Raw genomic sequence first — 19,534 nt, forward strand, 5'->3', positions numbered from 1 at the left:
ATGTAAGAACACATCTGAATTCATTCTGTTCGTGGACAGGATCGTCAAGGTGTAGTTGGTGTTCTGGCAACTATCCGGGCTTGTGTTTCCATGACAGACACAAACCCCCATTTCGGTGGATATTTGCTTACATAAACATCGCTACTTATTTTATCTATTAACTTTGAAAATAGGCATCCAGCAGCAGGACCTCCAGCAGAAGACATTATTCATTCCTTAAAATAATGAATTATTTTAGTAATTCATCATTTAAAATAATTAATATATTATTGTAAGATGATTTATTTTTCCTTTTGAATTAATGTGGTTACATACAAGACCTATAGCTAAGGAATTGTGCAGTGCCTTTAAGAGGAGCTGTTTCTTTCTTCTTCGTTGTTTTTTTTTAGGTGTGCCCGAGACGGGTTCTGTTCTGTTAAAATGGAGGTTGAATAAAAGTCTGGACAGCTACGCTATTCCCTCTCAATGTTCTGCTCTTTCTCCACCCACGACCTCTTATTTTATGGTAACACAGATTTAACTCACATCGTAGTGTTACATTATTAATATTAAAATAACAATAATTACTTTCTTTTAATATGTGCACATAAAAAAATTATGCTAAGCTAGGTATTTCCTAGGATTTTATGAGTTATGACAACTTCAGAAAGTTTACAATCGCCGTATTACAAGTGTCATTCGTGGAACAGGCTTCACTATGGACCATAAACTGTTTGGAGGGGAGAAACTACTTTTATTGTGCATTACTACACCGTGTTCCAAATTATTATGCAAATTGGATTCAAGTGTCATAAAGATTTAATTTTTTTTGTTGTGCTATTAAATTTATACATAATATTGTGTGTCAGGGCTCTTTGAATCACTATAATTAATTTCAGAAAGCTGTGTTGATTAGTTTGTCTGGTGAGTCAATTAAAGGAAATCTACTTAAGAAGGATGTTCCACATTATTAAGCAGGCCACAGGTTTCAAGCAATATGGGAAAGAGAAAGGATCTCTGCTGACGAAAATCATCAGATAGTGTAGTTCCGTATGACAGGGTATGAAAACATTAAATATTTAACAAAAACTGAAGCGTTATCGTACTGTGAAGAGATTTGTGGCTGATTCAGAACAGAGATGGGTTTGTACAGATAAAGGCAGAATGAGGAAGGTTTCTGTTAGACAAATTCATCGGATTAAGAGAGCAGCTGTTAAAATGCCTTTACAAAGCAGCAAACAGTTATTTGAAGCTGCTGGTGCCTCTGGAACCTCAAGGTGGAGGATCCTCCAGAGGCTTACGGTGCATGAAGCTATTATTCGGCCCCCCAACCAGAGCTCACAAGCAGAAACTGTCTCAGTGGGCCCAGCCATACATGAAGATTCATTTTCAAACAGACTTGCTCACTGATAACTACTGTACAATCCTGGGTGGTCCAGATGGACGCAGTAGTGGATTGGTGATGGACGGCCACCACGTCCCAACACGGCTGTGACGTCAGCAAGGAGGTGGTGGAGTCATTTTTTGGGCTGAAATCATGGGGAGAGAATCATTGGTCGGCCCATTCAGAGTCCCTGAAGGTGTGAAAATGAGCTCAGCAAAGTAGATGGACTTTCTGACTGATCACTTTCTTTCATGGTTCAAAAAGAAGAGCCGAACCTTCTGTAGCAAAATCATCTTCATGCATGACAATGAATGCTGCAAGGAATACCACTGTGTCATTGGCTGCTGTGGGCATAAAAGGGGAGAAACTCATGGTGTGGTTACCATCCTCCTCTGACCTCAACCCCATTGAGAACCTTTGGAGTTTCCTCAAGCAGAAGATCTGAGGGTGGAATGCAGTTCATATCAAAACAGCAGCTCTGGGAAGGTTTTCTGACATCCTGCAAGGAAATTCAAGCAGAAACTTTCCACAAACTCACAAGTTCAATGGATGCAAGAATTATGCAGGTGATACATAACATGTAACTCGGTCTGTTACCGTTTACAGTTCTTTATAATCCATAAAATGTTTAGAAAAATTGTTGTGCATAATAATTTGGAACAGTGCATTTTGAGTTTTTTATTTTTGAAAAAAATTCTGTTCTCATTGGGAGCTTTGTTCAGTAAAATTTGATTTATACTGTAATAGTTCATGACTTGAAAATTATACTGACCGTCATTTGCATTGACCATTTAAGAAAATCTGAGAAAATATCACTCGTATAATCATTTGGAACACGTTGTAAATCTGGGTACACATTTAAAGTAATAGACAATAAGAACATTATTTATCAAGTCCTGTGTTAAATTTAAACCGTTGATTTGCAAATAAGTTGACAAAGTTGTTCATGAGATACATACAATAATATGATTTTTCTTCTGTCCACCACATTTCTATAAACATTTGACTTTTTTTTTAACCTATTTGTTTGGCTGCTATCTTTCTTCATGTGAATGATCAGTTTCAGAATTATGCCAAAATAATTACATCTTGGTAATATGGTCTGAATCAAAAGGTCAGTTTCAGGCAGAGCTAAAACAATTCTTTGACAATCTAGTGCAAATTAATTGGACAGATATTTGCGATTAAAATTGTGATATAATAGAGGTTGCACCACAAGATGGCGTTGCTGAACAGGGTTATATTTTATTTCCTGCACTGGCCTGCCTATAAAATTATGTAAGCCAATTCAATAAACATTAAGTCATATTAGGAAAAAAAAGAAAAAAGATCCCCACTCTAGGGTTACTCTGTGAGTAACAGATCCAGACATGGTAACATGTCCACCATATTTAATTACTTTTATTGAATTGATCAGTTTTATCAAATAATAAAGCCAGTATTGACATTTGAACATTTTCCAATTGTAAAGAAGACTGACCATAAAGGCAGATTAAAGGCAGATTAAAGGGATTAACGTTTAATTACCAACTCTGTTAATTTTAAAAAATGACCAGCAGTAATGGAGTGGAGCAACAGGAGAAGAATCACAAGTCTTTGTGATTTACACAAGTCTTTGCTATTACACTATTCTTCATCAAGGAAAACTAAAAAAAAAAAAAAAAAAACGTTGAAATTTTATACTATTTGCCAGGCAAGTTTATTTTTATCCCATTATTCATTATTTTCCCATCCATCCATTAGCCAACATGCTTGTCTTTGCAGGTCAGCGGTGCTAGTGCCCATCTCCAGCGGTGCACCCTGGACAGGTCACCAATACCACGGTTCATACACAAGGTGAATTTAAAGTACTTTTCGGTATTTAAAAAAGAGCAGTACTTAAGATTAACTGGAATAAAAATATGTGGTACAATAAATGCATAATTGTAAGAATTGTATGGAAAAAAAATCCATACAAAAATATATTTTTAAGAAAACGAACAGCTAATATAAGATTAAAAATACCAAAATAAAACCAAAAGATTTTTACCACTTCTGTCAATGTTTACAGTCCTGACTAGTCTAATCCTATAATGCACTTTAAAATTATATAATCTTTCCAAGCAGTGGGCCAGTGCAGTAATTTAATAACTCAGATGTCACATGATCCGGTTTCCTGTTGTTGGTCAGGACTGTGGCAGCAGCATTCTGGATGTGCTGCAGCTATATGTGAATCTTCACAGACATTAAAATAATTCATAATAAAAATTAAAACACTCACCAGTTTTTCCTCTATGTATTGGACAGGAAATCCCTAACACTAGCAATTATTTTTAAGTTGGGCAATTTAGTAAAAAGTGTTTAAAATAAACCTAACTACATAGGCACACATAGATTTCTAGTATTCTTTACTTTAATTCTCATAATGTATAATGGAGTGTTGATTTATAACCTCATATTTTCATGACCCAAAATAATGACAACTTTGTTTTCTTCATCAAACTGGAGGAGGTTCTGGTCCATCCACTCATCGAAATCAACACGCTGACTAAAAGGGACATTGGTCATGTGCTGACAGTAATGTATAGTTGTGTCAGTTGTCATGGTAACACAAATGATAATATATGACTTTCTGGAGGTTGTCTTTGTATTTTCATAGCGAGTGCTTTCAGTGACTTTTCTTAAGGCAATTCAACAGCTCCTAGGTGTTCTGTTCAGCCATTTAGTTCACTTATGGTTCAGGGTGGATACATTTGGATGACACAGAAGGATGTTAGAAAATACTGCAACGTTTAAAAATGTAAAGACAAAGCAAAGATCACGATGTACACGTTTAGAATCCTTGGGCTGTACTTGTTCTCAGTGATCCTCTGGCTGAGAAATGATCAGTAATCAGAACTTTCTTGTCTCTTTTGCCACTGACAGAAAACCACCAGCACTGAAAGAAAATCAGGTTTTAATTGGAACCATAGAACTTTTGTCTTTGGGATAAAGACAAAAGCATCTTGGTCTTTACCCCACTCTGACTATTTGATTTATGAAATTTACATTGAAAAAAAAACTGTAAATAGAAAAATATATTCTGGTGTAGCTATTAGGCTCATTTAGAAAACTTACCAGTAAGAATAGAGCATTTGAGAAGAAAATGTAGAATCAGAAGGCCCACATGTAATGAAGTCAGAGTCTGCATCCACACAGTTGTGTCACCATATTTAATCTGGAGTCAAATTTAAAACAGCATTAGAACATTTTTGTGAGTGATATATTGAGGTAAACTTCAGACAGTAACTATGAAAAGATGAGAATACATGACATATTTGTGTAGTTTACTGTAAGACACATTTGTTTGGTTCAAACCAGTAAGAACATTCTTGCAAGAAAAGAATAAAAAAGGTTTTTTTTCTATTATGTGGTAAAAGTCTGCATCTAGTATGTTTTGAATTCACTGATTAACTCTCTTGCTTTAACCCTTGTTGTAAGCTGCACTTTAAAGATTTAGTCAAAATTATCAAAAACAAGCTACAGAGATTAATTTCAAAATTTCCCAATTTACAAGTTTATGTATGTGCAAAAGTGGTATTGGATTTTAAAATGGCAGCTATTGATTCCTCGGTGGTTATATTAGCAGAACTGTTGGCTTTATGCACTTAAACATCTGGCTGTTATAGATCTTTTAGGCATTTGTCAAATCAGCTGGGATTTTTCAGAGAGAATGTTTGGGAGTTGCTTGTATCCTCCCCGTCTTTCAGTCTTTGCTCCTCTGTTCAAACCCGGTCAGCCCAGCAGGGTGAGCAACAGAAAATCATAATCCCAAAAAATATCTGAACAAGCATAAAACACACAACCACACCAACAAAGTGCAACTAAACTGTTAAATTACAACCAAATACTAAAAATAACTTACCTTTATAGCCCTGAAGTTAGTATTGTTAACTCCTTGGATGTCACAGATAAAGGAGTCTGTCTTGTTATGGTTTTCTTTGACTTTGACACAGGGATGTTGTTTTTCACCCTCAATGCCCCACACCAACAACTCTGCTGCTGTCATCTCCAGTTTATCTGAACTTTTCTGAAATGAAACAGAAACAAACTGTAACCTTTGAGAAACTCAAGTCACTTGTTGGGTAATTTAAAAAAAAAAAATACTTACGTGAATAACAACACGGGCATCATTTCTCAGCCTCTCTGTAGTGAAGCCGGTAAACTCCGGATCAGGATAGTACGTTAGTTTGACCAAACAGGCCACTGTTTGATTGGCTACTTTCATAAAAACGGTGCTGCAGCAAATCTGACTGCTTTCTGCTGTAGGCGTATCATAGGTGAGAGTCTGCAAATTATTTTAAAATTGTTCGGTCAAAGAGATTTTATGTTAAAACATTTACAATAGTCAGACAACATGTCATGTAACGTTGTATCTTTTCAGCCACAAACCGTTCATCCTCCCATCCTTCAAGTAAATTTAAAATCTCTTCTGGTGTGCCCCAAGGCTCAGTGTTAAGGCCCCTTATATTCATTATTTAACCGTTCAACATAAACAGATATGTGAATATGTATTTCTTATTCCAGAAAGACAATACTTTTACCGTTATGCACAGGATACTCAATTCTATAGCCCCAAAACATTTTCACCCATTCACCTCTGACCATTTGTAACTAAGTTTTAATCATGCTTCACCTCCACTTTAGTAGTAGCAGCATTCACCTAATTTGTGAATGCAGTTTATTTTCACTTCTGTGTTTTATTATAGCAGTTGTTTTATATCATTTGTAATTTGATCTTGGATTCAAAATGGTGCCTTTAAAAATATATTCACCACAGACAGTTTGCAGAACTACCTCCTGACTGCTGCTGTTCCTGGGAAGCAACACTTGATGCTGGGCGTGGCTCTGCATCAGCCCATCCACAAACTCCAGGTGTGTCCCAATGAGTTTGACCTTCCTCTTCCCACTGCAGGGCATGAAGCGCAGTCAGATTAGAGGACGTTTGATATACAGAGAAGGTGTTCTTTACTCATCGTTCTACTAACACTTCCTCATAAAATGTTAAGTCCCAGGTGCTCATAGGAAATGCTATGTGCTTACAAACAGCCAACTGAATAAACATAGACGTGCTTCAGAGTGTTCAAAGGCAAATTAACCATGAACAGAACATTAAGAATCACAAACCATATTCTACTGCTCTGTGGCAAAAATCAAACAAAAAACATACTGTAGCACTGGAGGATTAAAAATCCGTTCCAAACATTGTAAGTACAAACGACTCCAGAGTGAGATTCATTGTTGGGAACATAGACAGATAAGTCACTAAAAATACCTAATTCACTTATATTCATATATTTATAGGAGTCTTTTATGTGCAAGCTGTAGCTTTAGAACAACAGATAATTACTGTACTAGGATGACCAGCTTTGTAAAACAACAACAACAAAAAAACCCAGTAACTTTAATTTTTGAAAATTGGAATGATCATTCTTTTCTAGTTGCTTAGTGGTAAAAATGAGCATAGCAAGGAATATAACTCTGGTTCATATCCACATGACAGCATAACTCAGTTACTGTCAAATTGTCAACAACATATCCAAGATAATCAATCATTCCACATCCCAAAAGTGCTTTTGATAAAAAATCTGAAGTCTGGGGACGTACAGTGAACTCATGGTCTTGTTTACAACTGAGCTTTGTGATGTGGTACATCATCCTGCCAGACGTACATACAGATGTTGGATACTCTGTGGTCATAAATGGACTGACTCTGTAGCATTTTCTAGTAATAGTAACTACTCAAAGCACTTTACACTAGAGTACCCTTAATTAGACAATTAATTAATTAGACAATTAAGGGTTTCCATCTGTAGCTGATGGAAACTTTTGCAGGAATGCTCAAATACCTCCTCCAGCTGCTCCGAGGTACTATGTCAGTGCAGACTGGGGACGACTGATAGGAGATTATAGTGTTTCCGTGGCAACTACCATCAGGCAGAAGAACACACATTTTGACCACTCTTCTAGTTTCAGTGGTGGGGATGTGAAAGGTCAAACTGACACCAGTGTTGTTCCACACAGGAGATCTGTTCAGAAAAATTAGGAAAACACACAGAAAGCAAGATAGTAAGAGTTAAACTGAAACAAGAAGATATAAGAACACTGAAAGGCTGACAGAGAAACTTCCTATTTGTTCACATTTTTAAAGAAATTTACAACAGCAGCCGTAGCCTTCAATTTGCTTATATTTTTCTATTCAGAATCTGTAGGAAAGCCTTCCTCTGTAAGAAAATAGGTTTTCTCGTTCCACCTTTTCAGGTCATCCTTTCTGCCCATAATTTATGCATATTTTTTTACACCTTGCAATTATGGCGTGAGGGTTGAAATCGACCCATTGACGTGAAACGTCTGATCCACCTTGTGAGGTAGTTATAAGAACGATGAGCTGTAAGTTCTGGAAGCAGAACTGGAAGCTCCACATTCCAGTCAGATGTAAAAAAACATCCCATTTACTTGGCATGTAGTAAATGTTAGAAGTGCCTACTGCGTAGGATTTTAAACATAGATTGTCGTTTTGGTGGTTGTCAAGGAACAGCATCATAAGGAAATGGGTGCAGTTATTGTGGTGAATGTGAATGAACCGAATGGAGAGTTTCTGAAACAAAAGCTAAAGCAAGTTGTATTTTTAGTTTGCCACCTCAGCTGTTTTAGTCATTTCTTTCCATTTACATAAATATCTTTCTGTCCATTTGTTAATTGTCAATATATTCCTTTTTTATGTTAGACATTTGAATTTTGACTGAACTTGAGAAACAGAATGTGCCGACAGAAAACTTTGTACATTTCATTTATATAAATGGTAAATGATCAAACTGACTATAAATGGTGGCGGCACAGATGATGTTGTAGATTTAGGAGGGTTTAAGAAAAAGAAGGTTGGAATACCAAGCATAGCTAATTTTGGGGGATTCTATCGTTTTGATTGATCAAAATCAATAAAAATTAGAGTTGCTGTCACCGTTTTTAGCAAAATGTTTTTATTTGTGCATAGAAGTTTGGCAGCAAATTAAAAGTTGCTGCCAATGAAGTGGATCAGAGTGCATCTGCGGTTTATAAGTGTTTATGTGGTGGGCCAGACGGTTTCTATAGGGTCACATGCATGACGCTTGCTGATTGAAAACCTTCAAAATGTTCATGCTTGTTGAGTGTCAAAACTTCCTGTTCACTCTTATGTGAAGCCTCTCCTCTGTTTAGTGTTGGCTTTTCATTCTTGACACTTGAGCTTCTGTTTCACAGCTTTCAGGCCACTTGCACAGATGAGTTGTTTTATGTGCCTGAGAATGATGTTTGGTTTGAAACTCTTTGGGCTCTTGTGCTTGTAGAAAAAGTGCACTATGTATGTACAGTATCTGTTTGCAAATGTTTTCAGTATAACAATGTGGGAGGGTCGGAAAAACGTTTATCTAAGCAGTCAATACTAGGCAAAACATAAATATTTCTGAACTACTGTTTGGTTATGGGTCTGTGACTTGTGTACCCCTCATCTCACCAGTTCACTGATGGATCAGGAGCGCCAACTATGGTAAGGTTAAGGTCACTAGACTGGCTGTGCAAACAAATGTTCTTCTGGCAAATTATTTCCTCCATCAGTTTACATAAGATACATTCCGACTGGCCGTAGTTTTCCGTAGAGTGACTCACTCCTGAGGACTACAGTCCATGTGCGTCGAGATTCTCACTCCGATCACGTCGCTCAGGTTCTGACCCGACAGCAAAGCGTGGTTTTTCCCATATACAGACACAACACTAGGTGTAACGGAGATGACATCTGGTAACTGACAGGGAAACAAAAGATATTTAGCATTCATCCGTTATGCTTATTTGATGACATTACTGAATTAGATTGAGAAACCTGGTTTAGGATGAGTGTTAAGAAAAATGTACATTAATACTGATTCAGACTCACAGAAATTTTCCTCCCAGCTTCCATCTCCAGGCAAACATCCTTCTGGGTCTGCACAGAAGACTTTGAAATAAATAAACAATGTTGTTCTGGACAGGTTACTACTGATTTGTATAAGACTTAATATGATGGTCATGACAGTAACCAATAACATTAAGAAATCCATATTAGAGAAATGCAGGTTGATTTTTACATTGTGAGTAAGTTCACTGGCCCAGGAACAGCTGTTCTCCATCCATTGGCACCCAGAGCTGATGCACTGTCGGCACCTGAAGAGAAAAACAAATGAAACTGGCTTTCAGCTCAGCTTTTGGAAAACATTAACACCACAAACTTGTTGAAACAGATTATGTTAAATGCAAGAGCAGAGACATTCTCCCTGAGGAAACGCTGGATGAGCTACAGGTGCATCATTCAAAACATGAACATCCCACCCACATCCTAACGGCCTCCAACCAAACACAGACATTCGACCAAACATTCTCTTTCTCAGGCCGAATTTAAAGTCACCAACAAACCCAACATCCACTGTTCACTGCTGGAGGACAGTGGAAAACTCAGGGAAAACCTGCTGATGCAAGGAGAAGACAAGCAAACGTCTCATTTGAGATGAGACTTGCACCAACAGCCTTCTTGTCATTATTTAAAAGCAACAACAACAAAACAACCCAAACCCACAAGTTTAGTTTTTTGAGTATATAAATGAACTTACAGAGGAGAACTTGGTTGTCCATGAATACTTGAACAGTTGATTAGTTTTCTTTGCTCTGTCAGCTCAGTTTTCCCAATGCCGATCTTTATGGCGACATCCAGAACTGTGAATTACGACAGTTTTACAAAACTTCCTTTAAGAAAGCAATAATTCACTTTTTTTTTTTAGCAAAGAATATATAAACTTGGGTAGCGTAATTGAAATACTGCGTTGAAAATGGCAACCATTTTGAATCTGTTTTCTTGAGACAAAGGAACCTTTAAAGTTGCAGAGAACACATTAAGATATGATCATTTTAACAGATTTTACTGAAACAGGAAAAAACATAAATCTGAAACTTTCAAATTGATAAAATGTCCTGTCATAGAACTGAAAAACAGAGGATGACTTTTCAAACTTCAAACCTGTTTTCTGCCATATTACATTTACAAAGACAGAAACAGAAAATGTTATTTTACAGATTATCACATTGTTTCTGTCTTTAGTTTTTACTTTACTAGAAAGAACTGACCTTTATATATTCTAAATGATCAGGTTATTACATTACTTTGATCAGTTAACAAAAGCTGATTACCATCAGTAAGCAGAGTGTCGATAAGGATGCATGTGCATTGAGGGTACTGTGCTGAAAGCCCCTGTTGCCTACAAATCTGACTAGAATTTGAGGAGAATTCACAGGTGAAGTTAGACTGAACCTTCTGCTGCACAGTCAGGTGGGTCTGAATCAATACTTTGACCTGAGAAAACAGGAATACAGAAGAATAACATCATCTAAAAGAAAACTGAAATGTAACTGAATTCAGTCAGAGTGTTAGAAACAAACCATTCCACTGGAAACCTTCACAACTCGGTGGGAAATCACTTCCTGTTGAGCCTCATCAGGGATGGACAACCACTCTGATTCTGTGCAGTGGTCCTCAAATGTACAGCTGGAAAAGTTCAAATGAAGTGTTAGAAAGTTCAGAAGTGTGTGAAGGATTCAGCGGCACGAGAAGCTCCTGACCTGTCTTCAGAGACACACCACACACAGAGGGGATCCTGTGCCGACAGACAAGCCCTCACATTTCTGTGAGTGCTACACCTCGACACTGGAACACGCTCAATCTGGAACAAAAACACACTTAACATCCGAAAACGCAGTACGGGCGCGTTTCATGAAAAATAAATGAGAAAAAATAAATAAATAAAACACTAACCTTGTTTTTGAGCTGCAAATACACATGGTTCTGATCCACTTGATCCAGATGGATTTTGGGAAACACTTTGCGTTTTTCACTCTCTCTGTAGAGAATCTCTGGACAGGTGGGCTTAAAGTTCCTGTCTACAGCAAGCTGACGACAATATAGATCATAGTTACAGTATTTATGGGAAAAATATGCACTGAACTTGTCAAAGTTATATTTCAGCAAAAATAGTTTCCATAGACAATGTTGTACCACATGGATCAATACTTGATAACACCCTTTTCTCCGTTTATATTAATGTAGCAAATTCAACCTGGAGAGACCCACACAGGACTAGTTCCAATTATTTAAGGAATTAAGGTTTTGGTGCGCTGACTCCAGCAGAATATGCGGGTGCTGTGAATTTAGATAAGCTTGTGATCAGGATTTGAGATGTCTCCTCCCCCGCCCCGGGCCTGGACACTGGTGGTGGAGGTTGAGTTTAGTTGGTGAGCAGATGGGAGCCATGGATGGAGGTCCATATAAATGGAGGCTTGTTCAATGATTGGCTATGACGAGGTGTCGTCCATTGCTGTTTGGCTGTGGTAGATGTGCGTGACGCTGCGATTGGATGATGCAGGTGAGGCTGAAGAGTCTTTCAGTTCGAATTTACGCCTAGGCCTCATTTCTGTTGTTGATTCATATTATTCACCTTTATGCCAATGACACGATTCTCTACGCTGTTGGCCCATCTCTCAAGTTGAGTTTAGCAACAACTTCTGCTGAGTTTTAGTAAAATCCAACAGGATATTTCCAGATTGCATCTTCGGTTAAATACTCCCAAGTCAGTGTTTCTCAATTACATTCTGTTATGCTCCCTCCTAGGGATCATACATTTTTTTCTACATGCCCCCCCAATTGAAATACTATTGAGAATCTGATAATATATAATGATTTGTCTATACAAACCACTCTCCATTCTATGACCTGATTAACAAAACAACTAAATATCATGAGTTATAAAAATGCTTCATATATCAAACATGACTTTGCAATTTAACACCTGTTTGTCTGTAAATAATATGAACTCTGTATGTATTTTATGCACATGATCTGAAAGTCCACCTGTTATGTGTGTTTTTCATGTTGGAAATTTCTAAGAATATTTACAACAACAACAAAAAAGAATATACAGTACTCCCAAGTAAATTTACTTGTTGTGGCAGTAATGAAGACATTTAAATTCAAGTTTCTGTCAAAGTTGTTCCAGTCACATTCATTCTGAAAATGCACCATCACATTGTCCTCTAAATCATATTTTTGTCCTACCCAAGAGGAAAGCATCCATTAGTTCCAAGCAACATTAGAATTGTGTCTGCGCACATAATAATGTATGCATCTCTCATTTAAATGTTGCAAAAATTACTTGAAATATTGCACACTTATTTGTCTAGGCGACACGTTTTTCTAAAACCTGTAAAATAAAACTGTTCGTTAGCCATCGTTGGTGGTACTCAATAGTCGTCAGCGGTTTACAAAGCTATACATACAAGCTGTTCTAGCACATTGACGCTGGCTTTAAACAGAAGCTACAAAAAAAAGGAGAAGTGTTCAGATACTAAAACAGACACTAATAGCAACTGGCTGCTTGTTTCCCTCTAAACTGATCTAGAAATGACATCAAACCCAGACTCAAATAGAAAACTGTCACTACATCATGCTTGTACATTTCAAACTATTATTAGCAATACTAGCTAGCAACAGTTATTTCAAATATGTTGATACATCAAAGTGTCAGTATTTACTGAGATGGTTCATGTTGTGCAGCACCAGTCTCTGTAAATGTGGTTAGAATCCTAAAATCTGGAGTTTCTGTTATTTGTTCTTAAAAACATGTTTTGTGTTTCATTACCTGAACTATATAAAAAATGTGATCTGCAAGTATTTTAAACATTACGCAATTAGATATTGCACAAATTCTAATATCAAAATAATTATAATGAAACTTCGGTTTCAGAATGCAGGATTAAAAAGCTCTGAGGAATAAAACCTGCTATCAGAGCTGAAAACAAAAACATCTTTTAATAAAAATGCTTTTATACTTATCAGGTATCATTCTGTTAACCAATGCATAACCCCTGGTATTTTTTTTTTAGATTTAATGTAATTCTTCTCCATTAGAACAAAGGAGAAGAACGGGTGGTGGACATCCTGTCACGTTAGAAGCATCTTGCATTTAAGACTCTCACACCTTTCATCAAAATGTGTCCAAACTCCAAAGCATTTTTAGTCAGGCTGTTGTGTGTAGAGTTAGATTTTTTTTAGTAGGTGGGGAAAGAGAATCACAACATACTCATTTTAAAGGCAGAAACTCATTTCCACTGAAACAAATCCTCCCATCTCCAGCAGTACGGCAGCATTCAGTATTTTTCTACACACCTTCATAAGCAATCCGTCTGCTGTTCCAATGAAGAACACCATCCAGGCCTTCTGCTTCGTCGCCAACACAGAGGTCATGTCATCGTGTTTCAGAAGAACAACCTTTGGTTTTAGAGTCTTTGACTGAGAAACAGAAACAGTGAGTAGCTCTAAAGTCTATGAAATCTTCCTACAGAGAAGAGTTGAAAACATTTGGTCTCAAAAAACTGATTTATTGAAGGGTGAATAGCCGATGATACTGCAGAGTATCAATGATCATACGGTCATGTGTTAGATGATGTAGAGTTTTTAATGGTTCGGGTTGAGGCCACAGGAGTATTTGAGTGAACATACTTTTTATAAAGACAACAGAAACCAGTGTAGCAAAACAGTTCAATTATGAAAAACTTTGTTGCCGTAATGAATACTGTCCACAGAAAGTTCAAATGCAGTTAGAAAAAAAAAAGCACTGTTATTGCTCAGAATCGATGTGTAGGGATAAGAAAAGCTAAAATGCCACCAGGAGCTTTTCTGGTGAACAAAGAGAAAAATGTCCTCACTTCATTGATGTCCATTTCATGGAGTAATATAGTAAAATGAACTGCATTCATCTCATGCCTTTTAGACAACATGATCAACAGTGAAACAAAAATTATTATAATGTAATTTTATAGCAGATAAGAGCTTTACCATGTGTCTCTGGCAATGAAATGTCACAAAGGACTTGGTATCAATTATCTTCAAGCTCAACTGGTGTTTATTCCTATACATTAAATAATAAATGTGAAGTTTCATTGCAAGTTACTAACAAAGTAAATGTGTCTTTGCTAATCTGGTAAAAATATTAGAATATTATTAAACATAATTGGACATAAAGAAACTTTGTGACTAATAAATGCCAACCTTTGAGACATCAGAACCACAGCAAGAAACCTTTGGTCTCACGCCTTCTCAGCTAATCAAATGGAAATTTTAATGCAGAATGCTTTTAGATTGGACATCTAACATTCTTGTTACATTTTACCAATTCAATAATTTATTTGTCACAAAGGGAAATTTAATAGTACGTTCAAGATAAGATATTCAACTGAACATAAAATGACTAAACTTATTTCCTTTATATTTACATTCACAGTAACTTACCCAGGAATTTGTAATTTTTGGTGTGTAAAAAAAGTCAGGATCTCTATTCTTCTCCCTGCTGAGATCAGGACTGACGTCAAACAGCAGCAGCTCAGTGTTGCTTTCTCCTCCGTCCACACTGAACACTCCACTCCACAGGACCTGCTGTCCACCTGGGACGACCGAGGAGGCCAGCAGTCTGCTGCCTCCAGAGGAACTGAGAGTCGCTCCATGAAGAGACTCCAGAGTCTGAGCTTTACTGGTTTCAGCCTGAAGCCAGATCAGACGGACTTTGTTGGTTTTACCTCCTGATGCCACGTTGGAGAACAGATACACTGTTGAGTTGATCTGGAATCCGTCCACAAACTCTACATCAGCTACAGTTTGGATCCCAGGTTTAACACCTGATCGACCAGACCAGGAAAATATTTCCCCAGGCTGTTTATGATCGGTGTTTTGAAGGTTGATTGTCTTTAAATCAGCACTACACTCTGTCTTGTTGCTCGGGTTCTTTATCGCTGTCAGAATGTAAGTCTCAGTCTGACCTGAATCCTCCTTCACATCCACCAGAAAGCTGACAGACCCACTGCTGCTCCTCTGAGGTCCCACCTGGATGAATTCACTGTAAACCAGCTTAGAGATGTTCTTCAGGTCCAGAATCTCACAATAGCCACAGTAATTGTTGGTCACACCGCAGCTGACTACTGTATCATTCCTAGCAAATGGAATTAAAATATTGACACTAAACCTTGCATTTAACAAATCTGTTTCTGAGATTCGATGAAACTCCACATCACCCATCCCATTGTCGTTCTTTAAGATCCCTCTCTGGGTCAGGCTGTGCAGCAGATTCAGGTCATGGCTCAGCTGGTACAGCTTCTCCTCTGTGGCGATGTAAACAGAGTTGGTGGCCACTGAGACCTGCTGAATGTTTCCCTCAAAACTGAAACTTCCATCTTCCTTGTGACTCCAAGCAGGTTCCACCCAGACAGCACAAAGCAGACCAAGCAGCAGGATCATGTTGCACCAAAGGATTCAGCTCTGACTGAGAAACCGACACACTGCAGCACACTGATCTGTGGGTCTCCACAGACATGAGAGCTAAAGCTCGAGGTGCTAAATGTGGGAGGAACTGAGCCCACAAAGCAGAACAACAAATTAAAATACATGGTTGTTCTTGCATAGCCGGTAAAGATTGGAGTATAAATACAGATTTACTGTATATCACAATGGTTTTTTTTATTTGTTACACATGGCAACTCAATGTGCATTTCTTTTAGCTCAAGGTAGAAATAGAGAATATATCCTTGATATGTTGTATTTATATTTGCGTTAATTTTGTCTTTGTCTTAATTTGGGTTCACAACTGTGACAATGTGCGATGTATCTCAGCTTTTGTCAAGAAATGGCAGATATTAAATTACTTTTGATTATCAGCAAACATAGAGCATCACTTTCCAGCTATGGCAACAGTGCCATCTAGTGTTAAACCTCGGAAGCTAATTTTGTTGGCTAAAATAAAAATAAAATAAAATAAAAACGGTAAAATTTACAATTTATCCCAACTGGGTTCGGTTCTCAATTGTTTTCTTGTAACAACATGTCTATACACAATGTCTAAAACTCTTTTAAATGTTTTTAAATTCTCTTTTACAGGGATATTAATTATTTATCCTGAGAAAAATATGCTTTCATTTTTTGTATTTTACGTACCCGACATTGTAAGCTAGGCTACTAGGCTATGTTGTCTCACCAAACTTAAGTAGAAGAGAGAAAAAAAGAAAAAACCCTTGGAACAGTAACAATGTATACCAGGTTACTTACGTACGAATTCAGCAAACCCGTATTAGTGTATAGCTCTTTTTTTTATCTGCCACATGAAGAGAATTGCCTTATTAGGAAGTTCTTTTTACATTAGGCTAACTCTCAGCAGCCTTTGATCTTCTTATGACGCAGTTTTTATTTTCTTGCCCGAGCTAACCTAGCATACATATACGGAACGTCAATCTGACATCTGAGAATATATAGGCTGCTTCAGACTTCTCCTCCATATGGAAGCCCGTTTCCGCCACTCTGTAAAAAAAAAAAAATAAATAAAATAATCTCATTATAATGAGATGCTAATTATTATTATTTTTTTTTTACAGAGTGGCGGAAACGGGCTTCCATACATAAGGAACCCTTCAAGCCATTCAATTCAGGGATATGTTTCCGGTTAGCAAGGATTTCAGTTTGCTGAGACTAACTAGCAAAGTAAATACATTAATAAAAATGAAAATTTACAAAAACACACGCAGCGGGCCGGGGGGAGAGCAGAAGAATCCAGCAAGAATGACAGGAGGGAAGGTTGATGGCTGACAAGAGGCAGGTGGTTGATTGGAAGGAGGGTGAGATAAGGCAAACAAGCACTGAGGACATAAACAATAAACCAAGGAAAGAAAGCTAACTCTGGGAAACTAAAGTCAAAGACACAACAAACAGAACTCGAGATTAAATGAAGAAACAAAATTCAGAAGAATCAACATGTATGACAAGACCTAGTAAGCAATAATGAAGACAGTAACAAAGTTAACACAAAGAGGCTGCGGCCTTTATATGGGGGAATTTTACTGCCATAAGTCAAGAGCACAATTCCCCATACCTTCACTTTATTCAAAGGAACTGAGAGATGTTCTCCAAAAAAGACCTCAATGTCTGAGTTGATTTGTATTTAGAGCAGCAGCGCCACCTTATGTCTTCTTCTTTTGTTGAATTTCCATCTTCTTCAATATTTAGTGTCGGTTGGCAAACAACAAAAAATAGTGCCTTACCTCCACCAACTGGTTTGGAGAGCGGACCAGAATGTCACTCAAGAATTAAATTCTGTTGAATAACTGCATTAATTTAAGATAACAAAATATCATCTCATACATTTTACTTTTCAAATTATTTCTAAATAAATCAACTAAATCTAATTTAACTTGAAATCTATTTAATGTTTGAATCAACTCTTGTCTTTCTTCCACATACTTTTGACAGAATAACATAACAGTAACTCCACAATTGTCACATTTACCATTGCAATGTTTTCCTAAAATAAAAAGAGTGCTATTTAGTTCAGTGTGCCCAAATCTAATATTTTAATAATTGTCTCTTCTCTCCTTGGCCTCCCTGTTCTTCTCTTTTCTCCAGTCTTTTTTTGGATTCTGTGAAACCAACGTCCCTTTCTTTCTGTCTCCCATTGCTTTTGCCATTTTTCTTTCATTTTCTGCTTACTTAACATTTTTATTTCTGTTCTACTAAAATGAACAAATAAATCCACTGATGAGTTTCCAGCAGCCTCCTTTGCAACTCCATCTGCTGTTTGGTTTCCTTCAACTCCATAGTGAGCTGGCACCCATAAAACGTTAATTATGAAACCCATCATATGTATCCTGTATAACATTTGTTGAATTTCTATTAAAATATCTGGCCTGCTTTCTGAATGGCTAAATTTTAAACAGATTAATGATGAGCTGGAATCTGAAAGAATTATTGATCTCAGTGGTCTCTATTTGATACATTTTTAGAAACATCGGAGAAAATGTGAACATACTTGTAATAATTACTTTTATAGTTCTGTACCACGTGTGAATTTAAAATTAGTCCCTTATTTGCATTTCTCATTTTCAACAAAGTAAAATCTACTGTTGTATCTGCAATCATCTGAGTTTGTATTACTGCTTATGGAACTGTTTGACTTACACTGATCAGCGGTTTACAAAGCTATACATACAAGCTGTTCTAGCACATTGACGCTGGCTTTAAACAGAAGCTACAAAAAAAAGGAGAAGTGTTCAGATACTAAAACAGACACTAATAGCAACTGGCTGCTTGTTTCCCTCTAAACTGATCTAGAAATGATATCACACCCAGACTCAAATGGAAAACTGTCACTAAGTCATGAAGCTTGTACATTTCAAACTATTATTAGCAATACTAGCTAGCAACAGTTATTTCAAATATGTTGATACATCAAAGTGTCAGTATTTACTGAGATGGTTCATGTTGTGCAGCACCAGTCTCTGTAAATATGGTTAGAATCCTAAAATCTGGAGTTTCTGTGCTTTGTTCTTAAAAACATGTTTTGTGTTTCATTACCTGAACTATATACAAAATGTGATCTGCAAGTATTTTAAACATTATGCAATTAGATATTGCACAAATTCTAATATCAAAATAATTATAATGAAACTTCGGTTTCAGAATGCAGGATTAAAAAGCTCTGAGGAATAAAACCTACCCAGCTCTGTGATACTCAGGCTTTTGGTTTCAGAACAGGAAATATTAACTAGGTAACTCAATTCTGAGTCAAGTTAGCCCTGAGTTAAGAGTGGGCACAAGTATAGAAGGAACCCTCATCAACAGAGCGCAGATAACGTGATTCACCATGGCAACGAATTCTATAAAACCAACGTCCCTTTCTTTCTGTCTCCCATTGCTTTTGCCATTTTTCTTTCATTTTCTGCTTACTTAACATTTTTATTTCTGTTCTACTAAAATGAACAAATAAATCCACTGATGAGTTTCCAGCAGCCTCCTTTGCAACTCCATCTGCTGTTTGGTTTCCTTAGTGAGCTGGCAACCATAAAACGTTAATTATGAAACCCATCATATGTATTTTGTTTTCTTGATGCTCTTGACTTAAAGACACAAATGTAATTGTATGAAAACACAGTAGTGGATCCATTTTGAATCACTTTAAAAGGGGCTTAATATCTGAACTTGTGGTGTGTGTTCATTTCCTTCCGCTCTCAGCACATCTTTCAGCAAAGCAGCAGAACTTTTAGCCACGTCTTTAGAAACACAGAGAC

At 37.0% G+C, this 19,534-nt stretch overlaps 1 protein-coding gene across 1 annotated transcript; it reads right to left on the minus strand.

The window, feature by feature from the left end:
* Positions 1–2,749: 2,749 nt before the first annotated feature.
* LOC114161034 (plexin-C1-like) lies at positions 2,750–16,263 on the minus strand. Its single transcript, XM_028044060.1, has 16 exons — positions 14,724–16,263; positions 13,602–13,724; positions 11,196–11,330; positions 11,003–11,103; positions 10,823–10,928; positions 10,574–10,736; positions 10,000–10,102; positions 9,481–9,556; positions 9,291–9,338; positions 9,026–9,159; positions 7,231–7,410; positions 6,179–6,290; positions 5,493–5,669; positions 5,247–5,411; positions 4,460–4,559; positions 2,750–4,280 (listed from the first exon to the last, which is right to left on the minus strand). The coding sequence occupies exons 1-16, from the start codon at positions 15,720–15,722 to the stop codon at positions 4,228–4,230; spliced, it is 2,775 nt and encodes a 924-aa protein (XP_027899861.1). The 5' UTR covers positions 15,723–16,263; the 3' UTR covers positions 2,750–4,227.
* Between the last annotated feature and the right edge of the window lie 3,271 nt (positions 16,264–19,534).

The sequence above is a fragment of the Xiphophorus couchianus genome, chromosome 17 (assembly GCF_001444195.1).
Source record: "Xiphophorus couchianus chromosome 17, X_couchianus-1.0, whole genome shotgun sequence".
In the NCBI taxonomy this organism is placed as follows: domain Eukaryota; kingdom Metazoa; phylum Chordata; class Actinopteri; order Cyprinodontiformes; family Poeciliidae; genus Xiphophorus; species Xiphophorus couchianus.

Bases quoted from the DNA above. Each gene is read 5' to 3' on its own strand.
- LOC114161034 (XM_028044060.1), bottom strand. From the start codon at position 15,722: ATGATCCTGCTGCTTGGTCTGCTTTGTGCTGTCTGGGTGGAACCTGCT. The intron at 10,737-10,822 runs GTTTGTTTCTAA...CTGTTTTCTCAG, and splicing joins TGAAGGTTTCCAGTGGAATG to GTCAAAGTATTGATTCAGAC. The intron at 9,160-9,290 runs GTGAGTCTGAAT...TTTCCCTGTCAG, and splicing joins AAGCTGGGAGGAAAATTTCT to TTACCAGATGTCATCTCCGT.